Here is a 22,154-nt window from a genome sequence, read left to right as displayed (position 1 = left end):
GCCAAATAAATAAATAAAATCTTTTAAAAATAAAAAAACAAAATCCACTCTCAGTAACATGAGGATCTTCAATATTATGTTCTATTCACAAGTGAAAGAAAAGGCAAAGCTATTAGGTTTTTTTTTTAAGATTTTGTTTTATTTTTAAGTAATCTCTACACCCAACATGGAGCTGGAACTCACAACCCCAAGATCAAGAGTGGAGGCTCTTCCCACCGACCCAGCCAGGCGCCCCTAAATAACTTTTTTTTTTTTCTCATGAGGCCTCTATAGATGGCCCCAACCCCCCCCCCCCCCCCCCCCCGGCAGGCCGCAGCTCAGCTGGGGTCACAGACAAGCTGGGGACAGCAGGCCCACCAGGTGGCCAGAGCAGGGAGAGTCCAGGCTGGGGCAGACCGGTGTTTACAACGCTTGGCTGATGTAATAGCCATCTGCATCAGCCTTCCTTGGGGAGAATGACGACTATACTTGTTTTACCCGCTTGTTAAAAAGGCTGTTATTTATTTATTCTTGAGCTTCTTTTTCTTTTCTTGTGTGTCTCACAGAAAAAGCTGGCGCCCCTGAAGCTACGCGGGTGTCTCGCCTCTGGGGGAGCCACTTCTGTCACCCCTGCTTGCTCTCTTTTCTGTTTGCTTCTTTGTTTTTAGTAATTTTAGTATGTTTTAGCAACATTTCATTTTTTTCTTTTTATTAGTTTTTTAATTAACATCTAATGTATTAAGCAACATTTATTTTCAATGAAATGTTAGAAACGCAGCTCCCTACTCCCTGCGGGCGCTTCCCACTCCCAGACCTCGCGACCCGTGGGTGCCACCTCCAGCCACGGGAGCGCGTGGGTGTCACCCGGGGGCGCTCGGTTTTTCCCACCTCCGGCCTGTCCTGGACCGCGAGCACCTCCAGTCGGTGTACGTCTGTGGAACGAGAGAGGAACCGCCCGAACGGTCGCGAAACTACCGCCGCCGTTTCCCCGGGGACCGCGGGGTCCCCCGGATCCCTCCGAGCGGGCGCGGGCTGCAGGGTCGGAGTTGATCGGAGGGTCCACTTCCCGTCCTGAGGGGCGGTCAGCCTCCAGTCCGGAGTCCCGGGGAGCGGGCAGCGGGCAGCCGGGTAGGCGTCCCCCGGACGCGAGGACACCTGCGGCCTGTGGCCGGGCGGGCGGCTCCTCCAGCCGCCGCGCCTCCTTAAAGCCGCGGCCCCGCCCCGCCCGCGGTTCCACCCAACCGCCGGATTCCGGCCGCCGGGGCAGAGCGTCGCAGAGCCGCGAGCCCGCGAGGAGCGCGCCGTCCGCCAGTCCCCGCGTCGGGTTTCGCGTCCCCGGGTCCCCAGATCCGTCGCCATGGCCAGCCAGGAGCTGGCGCTCAAGCTGCAGCGGCGACTGCAGTGGGAGGAGGCGGAGGAGGGCCGCCCCCAGCCCGCGCCCCGCGCCTTCGCCGCGCTGGAGCTGGAGTCCGAGTCCCCCGCCTGGGCGCCCACCGCCTGCGCGGACGCCGAGCTGAGTGCGCAGCTGACCCGACGGCTGGACATCAACCAGGGCACCGCGCGGCCTCGCCGCTGCAAGGTCTTCAACCCCTACACCGAGTTCCCGGAGTTCAGCCGCCGCCTCATCAAGGACCTGGAGAGCAAGTTCAAGCTGTGAGCGCCCGCGCCGCCCTGCGCCGTGCGCCGGGGAGGACCCTGCTCCCGGGGACCCGAGAGGGAGGGAGCGGGGAGGTGGCGGTGGGCGGGTCTTTCTGGCCCGGAGTCCCGGCTCTGCTTTGGTGGGACAGGGTGGGATAATTTAGGAGATGCGGGGTACCCTTAGCATTTAACCCACGCCCCCAGATCCTGCGCGCCCGGAGCCCGTGCCGGCGCTGCGGGGGGCGGAGGGGAGACCTGGCCGGGCCACCGAGAGCGGTGGCCGCAGCTCTCCCTGACTGAGCTCCGAAGTTCCCCTGAGTCCCAGGGCCCGGGTCCCGACGGCCGGTCCCAACCCCCTCCGCCGCCGGTGGCGAGATGTGCCCGCCGCGCAGCTTCTAGGAAACGGAGTCGCGCGGCGCCTCACCTGCCAGCTTTATCTCCCCAGGGAGAAATTAGCCCCATTGTCCTTTTATCTTTTAAAACAAAAGAGGAAAGTTATCCTTGGCTGCCGCGCGGGGTCTGATGTACCCACAGAGGCTGAGAACTGAGAGTTGGTTAAACTCGTTGCAAAAGATCGGGACGTTCCTGGGGCGAGTGTGTCCAGGGAGCGTCCCGGCGGCGTCGCCATGTCTGCTCTACCCCTTCTTGCGTTTTGGACAGGAGGCGCCCGTCGGAACCGGACGTAGCAGCCGGCAGCCGGTCGGACGGGGGCTCGCTCCTGTCCCGCGGTGCAAGCCCCGCCGAGCCCGGGAGCTGCTGGGCGTTGGAGGCAGCGTAGAGAGCCCCCACTATTCGGCCTTGCATTCTGGGAGGTCCCTGGACCTCAGTTTCCTCATCTGGAGGGTGAGGGCAGTAATCGTCCCTGCCTTTTAAGGCCATACAGTATTTTGCACACCCTAAAGCTCCTAACCGAGCTATTAATATTATTTCCAGAATTGGGCCAAGACCGGAAAAATGCCTGGGGGAGCAGAGGCCTCCGGCCAGGTCATGCTTGGGGCGTTTTTAAAAGCGCTTGGAATGTGTTTGTCCTCCCGCGTGGAGGTTCTATTTAAAGGTTCTGTGGCCGGCACTGTGTGGCCAGAGCGTTGGCCCCTTCCTGAGGCTGGGCTGCCGTCCAGCCTCGGCCTCTGTGGAGGTCAGCAGAGGCTGGCTCTCGGAGCCTCCCTGCCTCCTCTGCCTCCCCCCACACCCTGATTTCCCTGGCTTCCCGGCACTGTTCTCCGGTGTTCACACCTGGTGGGTCTAGTTTGGGTAATTAAGGAAGGCTGAGTTGGGGGTGGTGTGTCTGGGGTGGAGATGGAAGAGCAATGGGTGAATGGTTTGTGGGAGCCCCTTTGATTTATTCCCAGGGATGACTGCTCTGGCTTCTTCGCTCCCATGGCCCAGCAGTTCCTCCCAGTCCAGCTGGATTGGCGGGTGCTGCATCTCAGGGACCTCCATCTTCAGGTTGCTTTGAGGTATATAGACTTGGGCTTCTTTTATTTATTTATGCTTTTTTTTCTGCAGAGCAATTTGTGAAAGGATAAGTTCGTTTGTTTGTTGGCTGCCTAAGGGTAATACAGGGAGTCCACACAGGGTCTTCAAGCGAGGTGGCATCCACGAGGAAACAGGGTCAAGCTGAAGGGAAGGCAGTGTGTGGTCCGGGGTCCCCCCATGCGCATGGCACTGCATGATAGCTCTCCAGAGCTATGGTGTCAGGCAGAATTCTAGGTTGCGTTTTCTGTCACTTTCAACCAAATTGGCGTAAACGAAAAGGAGGTTAATTGGCTCACAGTTGGAGTCAGGAATGGCTGGACCTAGGTGCTCAGATGATGTTATCAGTGCTTAGTTTCTCATTTTCTTAAGCCAGCTTCCTCTCTCTGTTGTCCCCATTCTCAGGTGGCTTAACCCTGGTGGTGGCAGCCTGGCCACAGCAGCTCCAGTAAGTCCGGAGGGAAAGTAACCACAGCAAAGGCCTTATTGTCTCTTTCTCTCTTTTTATTTTTAGCTTTACTATTGTTTCTTACTGGCTCTGAACCAATTGCTGTGGCCAGGGGGATTTGTGGCTCCAATTGGCCAGGCCTGAGCCATGTGCCCCACCCCTGCAGTGAGGAGTCTGGCCTCCACCCCTAGCAGCAGGGGCTTGGCGGTGGGGAAGAATGGCTTTCACTGGCAAATTTTGGGGCTCTTGCTGAGGAAGGAGGGTCAAGTGCTGGTTTGGCTGTGAATGACTTTCATGGGTCATTCTGGACCCAGATTGTGGGCAGGCTCAGGCCTGCTGCTTTGTTCCCCATCAGCCATGAGTCTGCTGTGGCAGGACTGGCAGCTCCTGTCATCAGGGTGTGGGATCTGAGGCCCAAACTGGTGCATAGAAGCCTTCCTGGGAATCACCCCCCTGTGTCCCGAAGGCGGGAGAAGCAGTACGGCCCCTCCGGTTAGAGTCAGCTGAGCAGTAGCCGGAGACACAGCATGGCAAGGGGAACAGTGTCACCTTTGGATTCGGACAGACATAGGGCTGCCGGGGCCCAGGATCTGTGACCCTGGGCAAGCTCCATAATCCCTCTGAGTCTTGGGTCTCTTGCTGGTGAGATGGGCGCAACGGCTACCCTCCCATGAGGGCCAGGTAGCTGCCGTGGCCACCGGGGCAGGGGCCCCTGGAAAGTGCTGCCTTTCTTCCCCCACTGTGTTCGGAAAGGCCCCCCTGAACCTGGTGTCGAGACACAGTTATGCATCATGCGTGTGGGGGGTGGGTGGGGACATAGCCCCCTTATTCCGGGGTCATTAGCTGTGACTGTTGACCGTGGGCAAGTTGCTTAACCTCTTCCATCTTTTCATCTGTATAATGGGGGCGGTTGTTCCTTTCAACTGGTTTTGGGGAGATGAATGGGTGACCTGCTGAGATGGCATGTGACCCGAAGGGGGGAGCCCTTTGCTGCACATCGGGCCCCCACTTTGGCTCCAGCCCTGTGTCCCTGTGCCCGGCCCCGGCTTCAGGCTCCCCACACCCCACAGAAACAGGGATTGCATGGCCCCAATGCCCGAGCTTCCACAAACTCAGCACCCACTCCCTGAACTCGTTGGTATTCCCTCTGGGTGCGTCTGCCCGTTTCCCACACCTGGGAGGCAGCCGGAACTTGGCTGTCCCTACCCCACCAGGGTCAGCGGGCCCTGGGTTGGGAGATTTGTTCCCTGGCTACTTGTGACACGGCTCAGCATGTGGCAGTGACACTCGGTGATGGACCAACCCCTCATCTTGTGAAGGGGCCCTGCCGTGCCTGCGGTCACTAGGTCCGGCCAGTCCCCCTGCCGACCACCGCCGGCTCCCTGCCCTCTTGCCACCTCCACCCCCGCTCCAGATAGCCAGCTGGCTCTGGGACCTTCTCTGCCTGAGCCCATCAGCCCAAGGGGCCGCCTGCCCCAGCTGCCCTTGCCCAGGCTGGGGCAGGCCCTGGGCCCCCACGCACCTGGAAAGGCTGCTGTGGGGCTTGGCACTCGGGGATTTGCCGCCTGGCCTGAGGCTGGTCCTCCGCTGCCTGCTGAGGAGCTCCTTGGTCCCAGCTTTGCCCACAGCCCAGCCCTGACTCCCTGCTGGGCCTCTTTCATGGGTTCTTCCTGCTGTCCTACCTGACTTAAAAAAAAAAAACAAAACACCCAGCAACTTTTAAACTATGCATAGGTAGGTCCTCTTAACCCGATGGCTCACTCCTCTGCCCCCGTGCCCACTCCCGCACTGACCCCTCTCTGCAGCTGCCCTTACTGCCCCCCGCGACCCCTCCCTGACTCTCCTCCTGCCCTGTGAGGGTGTCAGCTCGGTACTGTCCTGCCGGTGCTGGTCATTACCGTGCTTCTGTCCTCAATCAAAGCGTGCAAAGCGTGGCTTCTTGGTCCCTTTTCCTTTTTCCTTTGCTTTTCTACACATAAATAAATAAAAGCCTAAGCGTGTTAAAATCCCAGCTTATTTCCCATTGCCTGGCTTTCCAGACTTAACCCACTGCAGAAGCAGTGCCGAGGCGGTGAAGAGCTGGAACGTGGAGCCAGGCTTCCTGGGTTCAGACTCCGACTCTACTGCTTGCTACCTAGAAGGTTACTGAAAAGCTCTGTGCCTCGGTTTCCCCTTCTGTCAAGTGAGGATAGAACAGTACGGTGCTTGTCGGGTTACTGTGGGGATTAAATAAGCTAATGCATGTGAAGCAGTTAGCTCCGTGCTGCGCGCACGGTGAGGGCCCAGGAGGTTTGTGTCACTCGGTTTCAGATGATCACACAGCTGTCATTTGGGTGGATGTGCAAATTTCGTGTTGTCTTTTTTTTTTGCTTAATCAAAACCAGGGGCACCTGGGTGGCTCAGTCGGTTAAGCATCTGCCTTCGGCTCAGGTCATGATCTCAGAGTCCTGGGACTGAGCCCCGTGTTGGGCTCCCTGCTCAGTGGGGAGTCTGCTTCTCCCTCTCCCACTGGGCACCCCCCCCTCACTGGTGCTCGCTCTCTCTCTCTCTCACACACACACACATAAATATATAAAATCTTAAAAAAAAAATCCAAAACCACTTTGCAATGTCTGAATTATCCTTTGAGGTCGATTTCTCCTGCACTTTGAGCTGGACAGCGGTGCCCTGGCCGCTTGCTGAGCAATTGGTCCCGCTGGGGCTGTGCCCTTCCTTATTGCCCTTCCAGGCTCTGTTGATGGGAGTTACTCGCTCCATTGCTGGAGGAGTGGAGTGTCCTAGGGCTGCTCTAACAAGGTACTGTAATCTAGTGGCTTCAAACGGCATGAACGTATTCTCCGGCCTTCTGGAGGTTGGCACCTGAACTCAAGGTTTCGGCATGGCTCTGCTAGCTACAGAGCTTTAGGGAAGAATCCTTCCGTACCTCTTGTAGCTTCTGGTGGTCACCAGCAAGCCTTGGCACGCCTCGGCTTATAGGCCCTACTCCCAACTCCAGCTTGCTAATGTCTGGTCAAGTGTTCTTGATGATGTGAGGACACTAGTCACTGGATTTAGGGCCCACCCTAATCTAGTATGACTTCATCTCAGTTTAATTTATTACATCTGTGATGATCCTATTTCCAAATAAGATTACAGTCTGAGGGTCTGGGTGGCTGTGAATGGGGGGGGGGGGTGGCTATTCAACCCGTTACTGCAAGTGAGCAGAGTTGCCCAGTCCATGTGGCCCCATGACTGGCTCCTCGTGGCCTTCTGAGTGGAGGGAGTGGGGCGTGGGAAGGGGGAGGCTTCCACATTTGGGGATGTCAGAGCCTTAAAGAAAGCCAGCATGATTCCCCTACCCCTAGCAGAAAGGGGACCAGTCTTCCCAAAGCCCCGTCCTGATGAAATGGAGTTGCCATCTAACTACAAAACACAAAACCAATGGAAAACCCCCACCCGTGCCAGGAGTGCATTTACTTTCAGCAAGAATTTCTGTTTAATTAGAGTTTCTAGATCCAGGCTCTGATATCACCTTAGTTCACTCAGAACCTGACTTGATGGTACAAAGTATGCCCATTCTTTTTGTTCAGGGCTAGAGAGATTCATGCAGATACTGCAGAACATGGGCTTTGATCTTTTACATTTGATTTTCCTATTTGAAAGTGTTTTGCTAAAAAAAAAAAAAGAAAGAAAGAAAGAAAAGAAAGGGATTTCTTTCATTGTCAAGGTTTGGGGAAAAACCGGATCCTCCCCAGCCCACGAGCATGTTGGGGTCTTGGACTGGGGGTCACTTGTCATCGTATGCTTAGGGCGTCCCGCACATGAGCCTGGCTCCCAAATGGTGTGTTGTAGGAGGAAGAGAATTTTCGAGTGAGTGGGGGAAGCCAGAGACGACATCCGCCTGGCCAGAGAAAGTTCCCTCTTATTTCCAAGTGTGTTACTGAATAGCCCGCGCCAAGAGAACAGTGGCCTGATTTTAAATGAAGAGCGAGAAGGCCCAGAAGAAACTGACTCTGTGTGTGTGTGTCCAGGGCTGTAACGCGAGCTGGTGGAGGTTAAGGCTGGACAGGAAATTTTAATTACCCCCCGGGCGTCTCCAGGGGCCTCTCGCAGAGGGAGGTACCGAGGGCAGCCACTTAAGGGCAGGACCCAAATGCAGCCAACTTGAATGTGCCTTCGATATTTTTGCAGCTATACTCAGAGCTTGTGCTCCAGTTCCCCCAAAGGGAGGGTGGGAAGAGGAGCATTTGGCTCTGGGAGAATTGTCTTTTTATGGAGAATCCGAAATGGTGACGTCATGGCCGCCCCTCCAACACCTGCATCACCGCTGAGCCCTGGAAAGGCGAGGATGTTACGGAAACTAGGGAGGGAGAAAGGGGTGTAGACTTGGAGGGGAGGCATTTGCTGTAGAGGTGAGGTTGAGGAGGTTTACTGGGGAGGAGGGGGAGGGGGAGGAGAGACAGCGCACCCACTCTCAGGTGCATCTTTTGAGTGAATTGACTTGGAAGATGGGAAATGTGCATGAAAATAAATGGAAGCCAGGTGCTTTTCTCCCCGCTTAGAGAAAGGCAAGAGCTTCTGACCCCCGATTGCGGCTTCAGTCCACAGTGACCTGCCTTAGATTTGACACTCCCTTACCTGCACTGGATTTTGCACATTTGACCCTGGCTAACGGAGGGTGAGGCGAGAGAACCCTGGACTCGTCTGAATTCCTGGCGGGCGTTCAGCCAGAACCCCAGCTGGCTTCTGTTTTGGGGCCTGGACTTCTGGCAGAAAGGCACCTTGACTTGGAACTAGAACTATTTCTCAGCCCCGTTCAAGCACGGTTGTTTCCATTTGCTCGCCGTGGAGGTGGGCTGGAAGGGCGTTCCGCAGTTCCTGGCAGCGAGATCTTTGCTGGGGGTTTTTCCTCCCTCCCTGTTGCCCACGTCTCTCTCTGGGAAGTCTCCTCCACCCTCCTTACAGAGCCTTCCCATGCTATGAGAATTTGAGTGAGGAATTTGAGACTGAGCAATTGAGGTTGAAATTCAGTGAGTTATTAAAATCTTATATTATGCAAAAAAAAAAGTCCTTTTCCCCTTCTCTCTCGCAAGCTCAGGTCACAAGTGCCTGCTTTCAAAGCTGTGAGGTCTAGGGGACTCTAACTTCATGTGTACTCTAGCCCTGTTATACCCCGAGTCCAGCTAGTGGATAGAGATACCTTCTTCCGTTGGGTTGGAGGAGGGTCTGATTTCCACCGGGCTACGCGGCGTGTGGTTTCATGATGCGGCTGAGCCAGTGGGTCTGTAAAAACGAGCTGAGCAATTGGGGTCCTGGGAGGTGTGGCTGCCAGGTCTGTCTGTGAGCCAGGGAAGACGTGCTCCGTGGAGGAGCCCCGCACACGCTCCAGATTTGGCACACGTCTGCCTTCAGTTTCCTGCTTCGCGAAGATCTGTGCCTCATGTGCCCCCTCATGTGCTCACACATGCCGACACACGTGCTCACGTTCACGCTTACCCTGACACTCTCGGGGCTCATCTCCCCCGCATGATGTAATCCGACCTCTAGAGCCTCTTTCAGCTCCTGTGTCCCGTCAGTGTTGGTGATCCAAGAGCACTGCTGGTCCTAAATCCTAGGTGCTCCTCGGAGGGCCCACGTGCAGGGGCCTCTGAGTCGTTGGAGCAAGGACCACACCATCCTGCAGGATGAAACCTGATTTGTGGTCAGCGACCTGCCAAGAATATGGACCCCAGACAGGGACTCGTTGGTTCCAAGGCTGCATAACATTTTGTGACCCCTTCCCCAGTGTTCCCACCTCTGGGCTCCCACGGCCAGCCATGTCTATACATTGGCTCACCATAATCCGCTGGGGTACCATGGTGATGATGATGATGATGATGGGCTTCCTTCTTACCTCCTGTGTATGAGCTATTCATCATTCATTCTTTCACTCATTCAGCGAAGCCCCTGCTGGGGGCTGCTTATGCAGACTGATCCCGAGGAGTCACTACCCTTGAGAAGCTCAAATACACTTGACGGGAGCTGGATTTAAATGATGCTGTTTGACAGGGAGGAACGCAGGCCCTGGAAAAAGCCATCCAGCACACGTGTGCAAGACGCTTCGTGTGGCCTAGCAGCCCCCGTGAAGATGCTGGGGGGCACTGTGACTCCAGGCTGCTGCATTCAGGGTAGGGGGTCCTGGTCTTTCTGGACATAGCCAGGGAAGAGCAGCCAGCCAGGACTGGGAGGGGATCCAGGTCCTTGAGACAGGGAAGCACTGAAGGCCCTGGGACTGAGGGTCCTGAAGGCAGAGGATGGCGGCTGACAGCTTGGAGTACGGCGGGGACCCACTCGACCATGGCGGGCACCAGAAGAGGAGACTACAGCTTTGGTTCAGTGTGGAGAAGAAAGCTTTCTCATGGTTGGAGTTGCTGAGAAATGGAAAGAATTGTCTGGGAGGTGTTAAGCCCTTTTCTCTGGGGGCTTCACTGGGATGCAGGTGATCCGACTTTGGGAGCCTGGGGGATGGACTGTATGACCTTCTAATTGACCTTCTCGTTTCCTTTGAGGCCACGGGTGGGCAAACTCCTGACCACCAGTAAGTGGTCAGACAGTAAAGCTGTTTGGCCTGTGGGTCCTCAGGTCCCTGCTGCGGGGGGACTAACCTCACCTCTGTGAGGCAGAACCAGCCATTTACAGTACCCACCGGCAAGGCTGTGCTCCCGTCAGGCTTGGGGCGCAGGATTTCGCCTGCAGGCTGTAGTTTGCCGGGCCCTGTTCTAGGCAATTAAGTCCCTCTGGAGTCTTCTGAATCCCAAGCCGTGCGAATCCGGGCTGGTCTCTCTCATCCCCTTTCTGGGTTTCACTCCCTGAGGCAGGCCTCAGGGCCTTGAGGAGAAAAGAGGAAGCAAAAGGGGACGGAGGAGGGAGCCCAGAGCCCTGGCCACAAATGCCTCTGCTTCTTCTGCCAGCGAAGGGGGCCGGCCGCTGGCCTCCCGGCCCTGGGGTCCCCAGTGTGACACTGTCCCCTGGGAAGGGCTGCCTTGGTGTAAATTCCCCTGAGAGGTGGTCCAAGGTGTTTGAGCCAGGCTATGGGCAAGCCCTAGAAAGACTTTAAAAACAAAATAAATAAAAAACCTCCAGACGAAAAGGAAAAGCAAAAGCTAACTTGGTGGCAGAGACCTTGGCCTTGGGCGTCTGCCCTCCCTGAGCCCCGTGGCTAGGGCAGGAGCTCTTCGCCTCAGCTCTTCGGGGCCTCTGCAATCATGTACCCAGTTGCGGGCACCCACTTGCTGAGGGGACCCAGCTTCTCGATGGGGTTTAAGGCCCGTTTCCCCGAAGCTGAGACCCACTGGTTTGGAGGGAACAGACTAGACTCTCACAACTAAAAGAAAATGATTTTTTTTGTTGTTGTTGTGAAAGTATGATGTCCCTGTTCAAAATCTCTTAAAAATAACAGAGATACTGTGACTCGGAGGGTGGAAGCCTGACGCTTTTCTCTTCCGAGGGGTCGCCACCATCAGATTAGGGGCCAGTTCCTGAACGTGCGTGCTGAGACTACCCATACCGTTCTCCTCGTGTTAGTCCGAGGATGGAAAACCCTGCGCTGAGCTCATCAGTGGGGAATCCTGTCGTATAACAGGGAGTCCGGAGGGCAGGGGTGGCCCTTCGGCATGCTTGGCTGCTGTCAGAGACCTGGGTTCCATCCTCTGTGCCCCCAGTCCTGGTGTTGCCTGCATCTGGGGGCTGGTAGCAAGATGGCAGGCTCCCCAAGTCACACACAGCTGTGACAAAATCAGACGCAGGAAAGACCTACGGTTCTTCTAATGAATGAGGAAGCCTTTCCCAGACGGGTCCCGTAAACCAGCCCCTGGCATCCCCTTGGCTGGCACTGGGTCATGGGCCCACCCAGGCCAGTCAGTGACTGCCCTTCCCTGAGGGGCAGGAACCTGGCCAAAATGGGGGGTCTGGAAAGGAGGGAGGGGCGGGGCGCAACAGTGCTCCTTCTGGGCCTTTTCCTGACCGTGGCATCTTTGTTTTTGTATGTATGGGACGGGCTTTAGGAAGCAGGCTTGGATTCTGGGGACCAGGCAGGGAGCAGCCCATTACTGGGAGCTCTTGGATGCCTGAATGTAGAGGTCTTTCCTCTGGGACACTCGCTGCTGCCATTTAATCCAGAGCCCCTTTGATTTCTCTCTTTTCCTGTGGTTGTAGATCCCTGGCAGCTAAGAGTGTTGTGTATTTGGGGCTGGGGAGGGGGCTGTGTCTGTGTCAGCTGTCCTCGAGGCCAACTTTCCGTAAAGCTCCTACTTTTGCCCCAAGTAACCCTTTCCCCTGACAAAGAGCTGGGCTGAACACCGCCACCTCGCCTCTGGCTTTGGAGGGCCCAACTGGCTTCCTTGGGCAGAATTGCCAGTTACATTCCTAGTCTGTTTTTTTGTCTTTGAGAACTGTTTGCTGATACCTCCCTTTTCCCAAGCCCCCCCTCCCGAAACCTCCTGTATTCTCTTTATCATCATGACTCTTATATCTCTGATTCCTCTCCTTTTTGAAGGGTCTCCAGGGGGAGAGACAGTGAGTGCATGGGGCCAGCCGCCATCTTGGCTGGGAGTCACAGGTGTTGATGTCTCTCCTTCCTTTTAGCGGCTCCTAGTGTTGTGTTGCTGAGGGCCCCTCTCTTGTGCGAGGGGTGGGTGGACGGGTATGTGAAGGGGTATCCAGGCCTGGTTCTATTGTCTTTCAGTCTTAGCCCGGAGGTAAAATCTTTGGTTTGGAGGTAAAGACTGGGTTGCTAGTGCTGTCAGCAGCCTCCTTGTGCCAGTTCCTGGTTCCCGACCAGGCAGAGCCCTAGTGTCGGGGGGCGGGGGGCAGGGTGAGGAGCGGTGGACTCCTGCCAGTCGTACTGGGGTCTGATTCTGAAATGGTGAGTGGTGTGGCTGCCTGGTCTCTCCCCCGGCATGGCTGCCTCTGGGGGGACGATAGGTGCTTGGCCTTCTGCCAGCTTGGATCAGATTTGCAGGAAGTAGGAGGACATTGTCCAGGACCTACAAACTGTGTCCCCAGGGCTGGCCCCGCTGCCCCTTCCTGGTGGGAAGGATGGACTGAGGCTGCAGCAGATGCCAGCTCTGGGGTTAAGACACCTCCGAGGGGGACCCCAGGCCACCCGGCGCTGCTCAGGGAACACTCTTAAGCCTGGGACAGCAGGCCTGGCATCAACACTCTACTGACAAGACCCGGCTGCCCACCGTCCCGGCTCTACGCCCAGGGGGACCTGCTGAGCTCTGCCTTGGAGAAGTGCTGGCCCCCGAACCTGCCCAGCGCTGCGTTGCTTGGCCTCAGTGACAGGGTCTCCCTGTCCCTCCCTAAGGGCCTCATGCTCCCCCCACCCCACCCCACAATGGTCAACTTTATTGAGCGCTGGGCTCCCCCCAAAACACCGAACAGCCACCACTTGTCGAGTACCTACTCTGTGCAGGCACTGCTCCTAGCATTTACATATTGTAAGCACCGTGCATGGTACTGTTAGCATCGCCCATTTCACAGATGGGGACACTGAGGCAGAGAGAAGCTAGGGCACTTACCCAGCATCACACATCATGTAAGTGGTGGAACTGGGCTTCAAACCCAGAAGGCCTGCACTCTTGCTCCCTGTGCCGCTAGCCCCTCTCATTAACGTCACTACTACCCCCATCGGCGGCTCCAGATCTTAGCCATCCTTGCATAGCCGGGCCGGGCCAGGGGTGGCACAGCCTCTGGAGGCTGCCTGGCCACCAGGCCTGGGGCAGCTGGCCTCCCCCCAGCCATCTTCCATGTTGTGACCTCTTGCCAGAGCCCGAATCTCATTGACTTGCTTCCCTCTTCAGACTCCTCTGTGGGTGGGGGACAACGTACAACGTTCAGTAGCTCCCAGTTGCCCGTGGGATGAGGTCCAGGCTCCTCGTGATAACCTGTAAGGCCAGCCCCAGCTGGCTGGTGCATTCTTCTCTCTTACTGGTTGCCCCCGCTGGCTCCGCTCTTACTGGGCTGTTGCCCATTCCTTCCCCCGACTCTCGCATACCCCCCAATTTCTAATCAACTGCATTTAGTCGTGGTCGATTCTTGTGACATTCCTCTCCCTTTCCATAGAGTTTGCTCTGGGAAAGCAGAGAGCGGTCTTTATGCCTGAAGGTGGCTAACTTTTCCTCCAATCCCCATGCCCACCCCAGGGCCAGGGCCAGGGTAGGGGTGTCTTGACCTCTGGAGAGGGGTCTGAGCTCTGCCCTGAGCTGCACTGTGGCCCTAACTGCTGCCTCCGGGGTGCTTCGCAGCCCACGGGGCCATCAGAGGAAGGGGGGCCATTGCCGGGGCTGTGTGGTTCCCTCTAGCAGCACCACCGACCACGGGCCACACAGACGCAGGTCTGAAAGTGAGATGTGCAAACAGGTAAGCGACCACATCCTCAGGTTGTCCCCGAGATCGTGTGAACACTCAGCATGCAGGCAGAGCCTGAATTAGGTCCCTCTGGTTCCAGCCCCATGTTTTTTCCACTGAGGGCCCGCAGGTCCCTCGGCCCGCAGAAGGGCTGCTGGATTGAAGGTGGTGCCGGCCCAGCAGAGGGATTCAGGGAAAGGACTGGCCAGCGGGGATGTAGTGGGGTGGGGGTGGGAGACCCGCGGCCCAGAGGCTGCCAACCCGGGTGCTTTTCCTTCCCGTTTGGAGGGACGGCTGAGTCCCCCGCGGTCCACTTGCCTTGGGCCTCGGGCCCCTGGCTTCCCCTTCCCTCAGGGCCTCCACCTGCCATTTGTCTTCTCTGACTTCTGGGTTTGAGGTGGAGGAGGGGTGGGGCACTGCGGGCCTGACTGAATTGGTGTGGAAACCTCAGGTTGTTTGGGGGGATCGTCCCCGGAGATCCACAAGGCTCTTGGGAATTCCCAGGAGAATGAGCTTTACAGGGGCACCTCTGGCCTTGTTCCCAGCCCCCCAGGACTTTTATAGGAAGTGTTGGGAGCTGAGGGGAGGCGACCCCATGACCGCATCTTCACAGCAAAGAACTGACCCTTGCTCATTTTTTCTTTTTTAAAGATTTTTTTATTTATTTATTCATGAGAGACAGAGAGAGGGGGGAGGGTCAGAGGGAGCAGCAGACTCCCCGCCGAGCAGGGAGCCCGACGCGGGACTCGATCCCGGGACTCCAGGATCATGACCTGAGCCGAAGGCAGACGCCCAACCGACTGAGCCACCCAGGTGCCCGACCCTTGCTCATTTCGACATTCCTGCTCAGAAGATCCCTTTTGGCCTCCCCACCGCCTCCACTGGGGATTGCTCAGGGCGGGCTTTGGGGCGCCAAGTGCCAGTGCCCTGCCCTCACCGCCCTGGTCCTCCCTCGCCTTTCTGGATGGATTGCCCGGAACTTTAAATTCCCAGATCCACTCACTCCACTCCTGTTCCCAAACTGAGGCCCCAATCGCCTATACTTACCCAAGCCCAGCAAGGGTGCCCCCATTTCAGAAGGACCAAGGCTAGACCCCAGGATTAGGGTCTTTTTCTTAATGAGATAAAATCAGCCAAAACTAAAAGTGAGCCCGCCCTGATAAGCTGAGTGCTTACTGGCCTTCCTTTAATCTTGGCAACAACTGGACAAAGGAGGGATTTGGAGCCCAGAGAGTTAGAGTAACTTGCCCAGGGAGGGACACGCAGCATACAGTGTTACCAGGGCTTTGAACCAGGGGACTGTGGCCACTGCTGTCCTTCGCCTTCCTTGTGAGGAGCCCCCGAGCTCTAATAGACGAACTGTGCCTGTTATATTGGCGTTGCTGAGTCAAGCTTTCTGAGGCCGAGCCCTCTCCAGCGGGTCACTCTTGCTCAGAGGGTTCTTGGCATTGGTGCCTTCACTGTGGCCAAACAACCTGGCACTGCTGACCTGTTGTCTCGCTGTCACTGGCATGTTCCCTTGAGGGTGGTCATGGGATTCCGGTCGCTTTGTTTCCACACTGAGTTGCTGGCATCAGCGGGAGGATTTGCATGTAGCTGAAACCTCCCTATTTTCCCCCCACTGGGCGGGGGGGACCTAGGTAGGGTGAGCAGCCGTCCTGGGAGGTCATCCCCTGCCCTCTCTTCCTGAACCCACAGGGCTGGCAGGGGCAGTGCACTCCCCTGCATGCATTTGGGACAAAGCGGATGTCCCGGATTCTCTTGAAGGCACTGCCTCCCCCCTGATGTCTTGTGAGGCGCTGAGCACACAGTGGGGTGGCCCTGCGCCTCTCTGTCCTGCCTCCCCACCTTGCTTTATGAACTGCCGGCCAGAGTATGAAACGAGGCTGCAGGATGCTGTGGCTGATGGGTGGGAGGTGCCAAGTGGCACTTGGCACTCAACCTCCACCGGCCTCCTGTAGCCTGCAAAGGTGCTGGCCTCTTACCAGAAAAGGAAGGATATTTGCCAAAAGTGAGCCCCCACTGCCGACATAGCCTGTGCCCTACCCCACCCCCCGACCTCCCCATCAGCCTCCCTCCATCCCTCCATAGCTAGGCCTAGTGTGTGCTCCCCAGCTGGGCCCGCGCCCCGGGAAACATCCATCCCACGCCCTGAGCTGAGAGAGCTGAGAGATCCTTCTGAAGAAGCAGCTTTCTGAGGTCGCTGCTCTGGTTCAAACTCTTTGGAGGTTGCTCCCATCCCCCAGCCCCACTGCCCTTAGGAAGACACAGCTCTCCCAGAATGCCTTGTGGGAGTGGGCTCCACTCCCCTCTTCTGGGACATCCTGGCACCTCTGGACTGGACTGGCGACAGTGGCCCCCTCCCTTGGCTCTGCACGTGTGCTCGTGTTAGTTCCTGCCCCTCTGCCCCAGCCGCCTCCCTCCGCTCCAGCTCTGCCCACGTTCCGGCCAGATCAGTGGCCTCTTTGTACATCTGCCCGCCCGCCGGGACTGGTCTTTGTGCTCTCCTTCTGCTCTGGAGAAGCCCCAGGTAGACGGGAGCCAGGTGGTGAGTGAGTGGATGAATGGGGTCGGGGAGCCAGGAACTGATTGGAAATCAAAGACTCTGGGCTCAGGCTTTTGTACAGACTTAACTCCTCAGAGTCCCCGCATCGTCAGAACCGCCCCCCAACCCTTCCTCAGGGCCTGCTTACTCTTACTTTGCATGCAGTTGTAACGCACTTGGAGATCTGGTTTCTGGGCCTGCTCCCACCCTGTAGCAAATTGGAGGGAAGGAAGGAAGGAGGAAGGGAGGGAGGGAAAAAGGGGGGGGAGGAAAGAAGATGACTTGACAGCTAGGGAGGACCCTCCAAAGATAGGAAAGCAGAACCTCAGAGAACTGGGCAGCCAGGGGAAATTGGAGGAGAAACGACAGTCCTATGACCTTGGGACATCCCGAGACTCATCTGGATAGGCACAGTTCGAGACACCCACAGGGAGAACCAGGGCGCCCCCGGAAAGGCCACTGGCTTTGGGGATAGTCTGACACAGTGCCCTTCTCTGACGTGAAAGTGCCTGGGCACCACAGGGTATTGTGAAAGTGTAGGTTCCGATTCAGCGGGTCTGGGGCAGGACCGAGGTTCTGTATTTCTAACAATCCTGGGTGACCTTGAGGCCCTGGTCTAGGGACCACACCCAGAGTAGCCTGTGCCTGCCTGTTGCAAAAGGCATTACATGATTTCCATTCGAGGCCTTTCTACGAAAAAGAAAAGCCGGGGCGATCCTCTCAACACTAAGACATTTTCTGGGGCACTGCCATCCTCCTGAGAACCCCCCGCCTCCCCTCCCCCCACCCGCCACCCGCCGGTATCCCTGGGGAGATTCTGATGGCTGAGCCTCTGGCACACAAAGGCTGGATGGCTTCTTTCTTCCTTAATAGCAGGATTATTCTGGTGAGGGGAAAACCAAGAAAACCCAGGGGCTCTGCACAGTGGAAGCTGAGAGAGCAAGTGATTCATGGAACCAGGAGGGGCTGAGCCCTGGGTGGACACTGGACACCGGCCCCTGTCCCCTTCCTAGTGGACCTTTGCTGGGGCCAGGCCAGGCGCTTTCCCAGGGCCTGGGCACCCACAGCGGTGGGCATGCTGGTGAGGGATCTCAGCCTGTCCCCCTCCCCCAGCCCCCCATCCAGGGACGGCCCCGGTCAGTACAGAGCCTTTCCGAGTGAGCCCTGGCAAGAGACCGGATCTCTCCCACAGGCTGAGCTGGGCTGTCACTGAGCTTGGGCTTCATGGAGATTCTGCATAAGAGGCCTGGGCAGGCTGGGCATTTGGGTTTCCGCCAGAATGCTAAAGATGTTGACAACTGTGTGAGGCCCCGTCGAGAGAGGGCAGCTCTTCAGAGCCAGGAGCCCTGGAAGCCGTCTTCGTTTTCATGACAGCAGACAGGTAGTCCTTTTAAAAATAGCTCCCTCTCCTTGGCTGCTCACTGGGTGCCAGGGCGGAGTGTGGGTGCGTTATCTCCCTGCCCGAGTGTCTCCTAAGCGGGTGGCAGGGCTGGGTGTCAACGCCGGCCCGTGTCTGCAGGGCTGTCGCCAGGGCTGATGGGACTAGAGTGTCTCCTAGCAGATCCTGGAGAGTATAAAGATGACGGGGACTGAAGATCTTGTAAAGTAAAAAACACGGGGAAAGTTCACCAATTCAGAGGAGGGCTGGAAGGACACCCCAGGAAGCAAATAAGGGTGCAGTGCAGGGGCTTGAGTTTCTGGGTGGTTTTTCTTTAACATCCTGGGTTGCCATCAATAAGAAAAATCTGGGTTAAAATTTAAATTAATGAAAAAAACTGGTATTAGGAGCCATGATGTTGGTAGGGGGGGAGCCAAGGGCTTAGGGGGACTCCAAGGAGTCTGCAAGCATTTGAAAGACAGAAACTCTGGGGAGGGGGGCGCCTGGGTGGCTCAGTCGGTTGAGCGACTGCCTTCGGCTCAGGTCATGATCCTGGAGTCCCGGGATCGAGTCCCGCATCGGGCTCCCTGCACGGCAGGGAGTCTGCTTCTCCCTCTGACCCTCCCCCCTCTCATGTGCTCTCTCTCTCTCTCTCTCTCTCTCTCTCTCATTCTTTCTCTCAAATAAGTAAATAAAATCTTTAAAAAAAAAAAGAAACTGTGGGGAGGGAAAGGGAATATTTTGATGGTTTGAAGTAGGGGGAGGGGAATGCAGGTTTAGGCAAGGCTTGTAGGGAGAAAGCAAGCCCCAGATGGGCCTGGGGTTTCCCCGGAAGCCTGGTCTCACACCCCATTCTGGCAAAGGCTTTCTGTCCCCGGTGGCAGGGGTTGGGGACCTGGGGGGTGTCTTGGTCAGTGAGTCTGACCCAGGTAGGCTGTTGTAGGGTGCCGTTCCCTTTCCATGGGGCTGGGTTCCAAATCAAAAGGAAGTTGATACCATTTTCTTGGGGGCGGGGGAGGAGGCAAAGGAGGTTTCCAGAATGCAGGAAAGGAATCTGACTGCATTCACCTTTTCCACAGGCACGAAAGTTGGGTAAGTTAGCCAGTTGGCACATGGCCTTGTCTAATGGGGCTTCCACACTGGGCTGCTTGTGGAGAGGGGCTTGAGCATGCTAAAGATGACTTCTGCCCCCTGGCCCAGCCTTGAAGGCCGCTGCTTCTTGTCACCTCCAGCTTCCTGCAGCCACACCCACCATGGGATGCAATAAGGAAGTCCTACAGCCTTCAGAAAGGCCTTTATCTTTTTAATAACATACTTCCCCGGGAATCTCTCTGCATTAGCTTTGAGGGGCAACCTTGGCATTCTTTTAGGACTGCCTGACTATCAAGTCTTATTCCCCACCCCCAAATTAACTCTGGTGGCTGGGTTGCTCAGCCCAGGGCTCAGGCTGTGGGCTCGCGCATTAGGCGAGGGGGTCCTCCTCCTGGTTAACCTAGGTGGACCTAGTGACCTTGGGCTGGTTGACCTCAATGGGCCCCCATGTCTTCATAAGCCAGACAATCCCACACCCCTCAGAGTAGTGCTGGAGGGTTGAATCAGATGAAATGTATTTGAAGGGCTTGCCTGGTGAGACTGTTTCTCCAGATGTTTGTAAGATGGAAACCCTGGTATTCTTTTGGTCCAAAATGAATGCCTTTGCATTTTTTTTTAATTTATTTATTTATTTTGAGAGAGTGAGATAGAGAGAAAGAGAGAGAGAGAGAGCACATGAGAGGGGGGAGGGCCAGCGGGAGAAGCAGATTCCTCGCTGAGCAGGGAGCCCGATGCGGGACTCGATCCCGGGACTCCAGGATCATGACCTGAGCCGAAGGCAGTCGCTTAACCAACTGAGCCACCCAGGCGCCCTGCCTTTGCATTTTTGAGCGGTCTACTGCACCATGCTTTGAGACCAGAATCAGAATCCACGCACGTTCAGGACTCAGCAATGTGGCTCCTACCATTTCTGCCAGAGTCTTCAGGTATAAATTGTAAAAGGTGTAAATCTGACAGTCCCGATAGTGGTCTGTTTGTTGGGGACATTGAGTGTGCACTCTGCCCCCCTCCCCCGCCGAGTTGTGGGGCATGTAGTAGAGACTCAGTTAATGACCATCCCTGCCTTCCCTGCTCCCCTGTAAAGCCAGGGGTCTGCTGGGAAGTCCCAGGTTCGTTCTCATCCTTAGGAAGTGGCTTCACTGCATACTTCTGCTTTCACCATCTATCCAGTGGGGTGACTAATGACCACTTCACAGCACTATCGGATTAAACAAGGTGATTTTGCACAGGGCCCAACGCTTAGTAAGCTCTCGATAAACCAGAAACACAGGCGGCTACTATTAATTCTTCATAAGGCTGGTGTAAAGATGAAAAGGATGGGCATATGAGACAGTGTGCTGGGAACTGCAGAGCAGACCAGTTTGAGCTATTAGGTGCTTTGAGCCCCACGGCATGCACGGCCCATTCTGTCGCTGGGTGCTTTGAAAGGAACAAATACAACAGAAGAATTGACGAAGGGGATCTGGGAGGTTTTTCCTGCCTGTCTTGCAAAGCCAGGCCCTGAAGGAAGTGACCATGGACCAGCCCTTGTAGAGAGGGTCACTTTGAAGAGGGAAGGATGCACTTCTCAATTATAAATCCCAGCTCCACACAGAGTGGTGAGGACACCACTCGTGTGTCGCCTTATGGTCCTGCCAGGGCTTACCACAGCTGGCCCTCGGCCCGTGCTTCGGGGAGGGATGAAGGCAGGCGGCCATTACTGAGTGTCGGGGAGTGATCCCTGCTCTTCCCAGCCCTGCTTGGCTTTGGAGATGTCCCTCCCCACATCTACATGCCGGCTTTATTCCCATGCCGGGCGGATGGCCTGCTGCACCACCCAGACCGGCCCGCCTAGCGGCACCTGGGCCCCTTCCCTCTACCTGGGACTTGCCCACTGGGGTGCTGGCCTTCTGCTTCCAGGCCCTGACTCACCAAAGTGGTCACGTTGAAAGATTTCTACCCATTTAAAGATTTCTTTAAATTCCTTTAACCTGTTTCCAGACTTTGCTGAGGCCCTTTCTGAAATATTTCTCCTTTTTCTTAGGCCTGGAGAATGTCTCAGGCTTGTGGGCCTAACAGAAAGTTTGCAGAGAGGAGTATTGAAGGGCGGTTTCCAAACCCCCCCTTTTTTTTTTTAAGATTTTATTTATTTATTTGACACAGAGAGAGAGAGAGCGAGACAGAGCACTAGCGGGGGCAGGGTGGAGAGGGAGAAGCAGGCTCCCAGGGAGCCCAAGGTGGGGCTCGATCCCAGGACCCTGGGATCATGACCGGAACCAAAGGCAGACGCTTAAACGACTGAGCCACCCAGGCGCCCCTTTTCCGAGCCTTCTTGACTCCTGTCGGTCAGAACCTCAGAAGAGGCGCAGAAGGCTGATGTCTGAGCCCCTTCCAGTGCATGACCCCGTAGCGCCAGCCCCACCGTGCTGGGGGAGGCTGTACCTGCTCAGGGTTACGTGAGCAGGGCCCCCCAGTGCATTGTCCCCCGCTGGGTGAGGACCAATTCCTGCACGTTCCCTGACCCGTTCTTGTCTCTTCGATCCTCCTTTTGCCCCCAGGGAGTCACATCTTAGATGCACTGCCCTTCAGTACTCCCCTCTGTTCCTCCTCTCTGCAGACTCTGCTGAGACACACACTAGATGCTGAGCGGTGGGCAGAGGACATTTATTCAAGATCCCAGCATGGCTGGTACCATTGTGGTAGTTTAACTCACCTGTCCTCCTAACCCTGAATTGTTCAGAGAGGTGTTTCCCAAAGTGTTTTCCTTGGAACACCAGGTTGCCAAGATGAGCCGTGCCTACTTCTAGTGGAAAGTTCCCGAACACAGAGGGTTGTGTGATCCGATGAGTCTGTGTGCTTTGTTTCCCTGCGGGAGGTTTCAGATGACCAATACGAAGGTTCTGGAAAGTTCCACACTATAGAAGCCTGTTTATTCTGACTAGGACTCCCTGTAACAGAGACTGTCCGTCCAGCCTCTTTGTAAGAACTCTTCTTACCTCGGGTCTTATTGTTGTTGGCTCTTTTTGCCAGAAAGCTCTTCCCTGTGTTGGTTCAAGTCCAGCTCTGTCATGTCCACGCATGGAGCCCAGCTCTTACTGCTCTTTGGGAATGTTTGTGGAAAGTTTAAATGCATCATGGGAAGACTGTGCTCTGCTTCCCGGGGCCAGATACTGTTGGTTCCTTCCACTCCTATCCTTGTGTGGGATCTTAAGTCCATTGACCTTCTTAGGTACCCCCCCCCCCCCCGCCACCAA

The 22,154-nt window shown here is 56.2% G+C and overlaps 1 protein-coding gene across 1 annotated transcript in view; it reads left to right on the top strand.

The window, feature by feature from the left end:
* The first annotated feature begins 1,321 nt into the window (after positions 1–1,321).
* Positions 1,322–22,154, top strand: part of EFHD1 (EF-hand domain family member D1) — a 41,758-nt gene continuing 20,925 nt past the window's right edge. The window contains exon 1 of the mRNA XM_028105239.2: positions 1,322–1,632. Within this exon, the coding sequence (XP_027961040.2) occupies positions 1,337–1,632 (296 nt within the window). The 5' untranslated portion in view covers positions 1,322–1,336. The remainder of the gene's footprint in view (positions 1,633–22,154) is intronic.

The sequence above is a fragment of the Eumetopias jubatus genome, unplaced genomic scaffold (genome assembly GCF_037043125.1).
Source record: "Eumetopias jubatus isolate StellerSeaLion01/CBP00866 unplaced genomic scaffold, mEumJub1_p1.0 scaffold_3, whole genome shotgun sequence".
Classification (NCBI taxonomy): domain Eukaryota; kingdom Metazoa; phylum Chordata; class Mammalia; order Carnivora; family Otariidae; genus Eumetopias; species Eumetopias jubatus.
The sequence above is the reverse complement of the archived record's forward strand: the minus strand, read 5'-3'. Positions and strand labels throughout refer to the sequence as shown.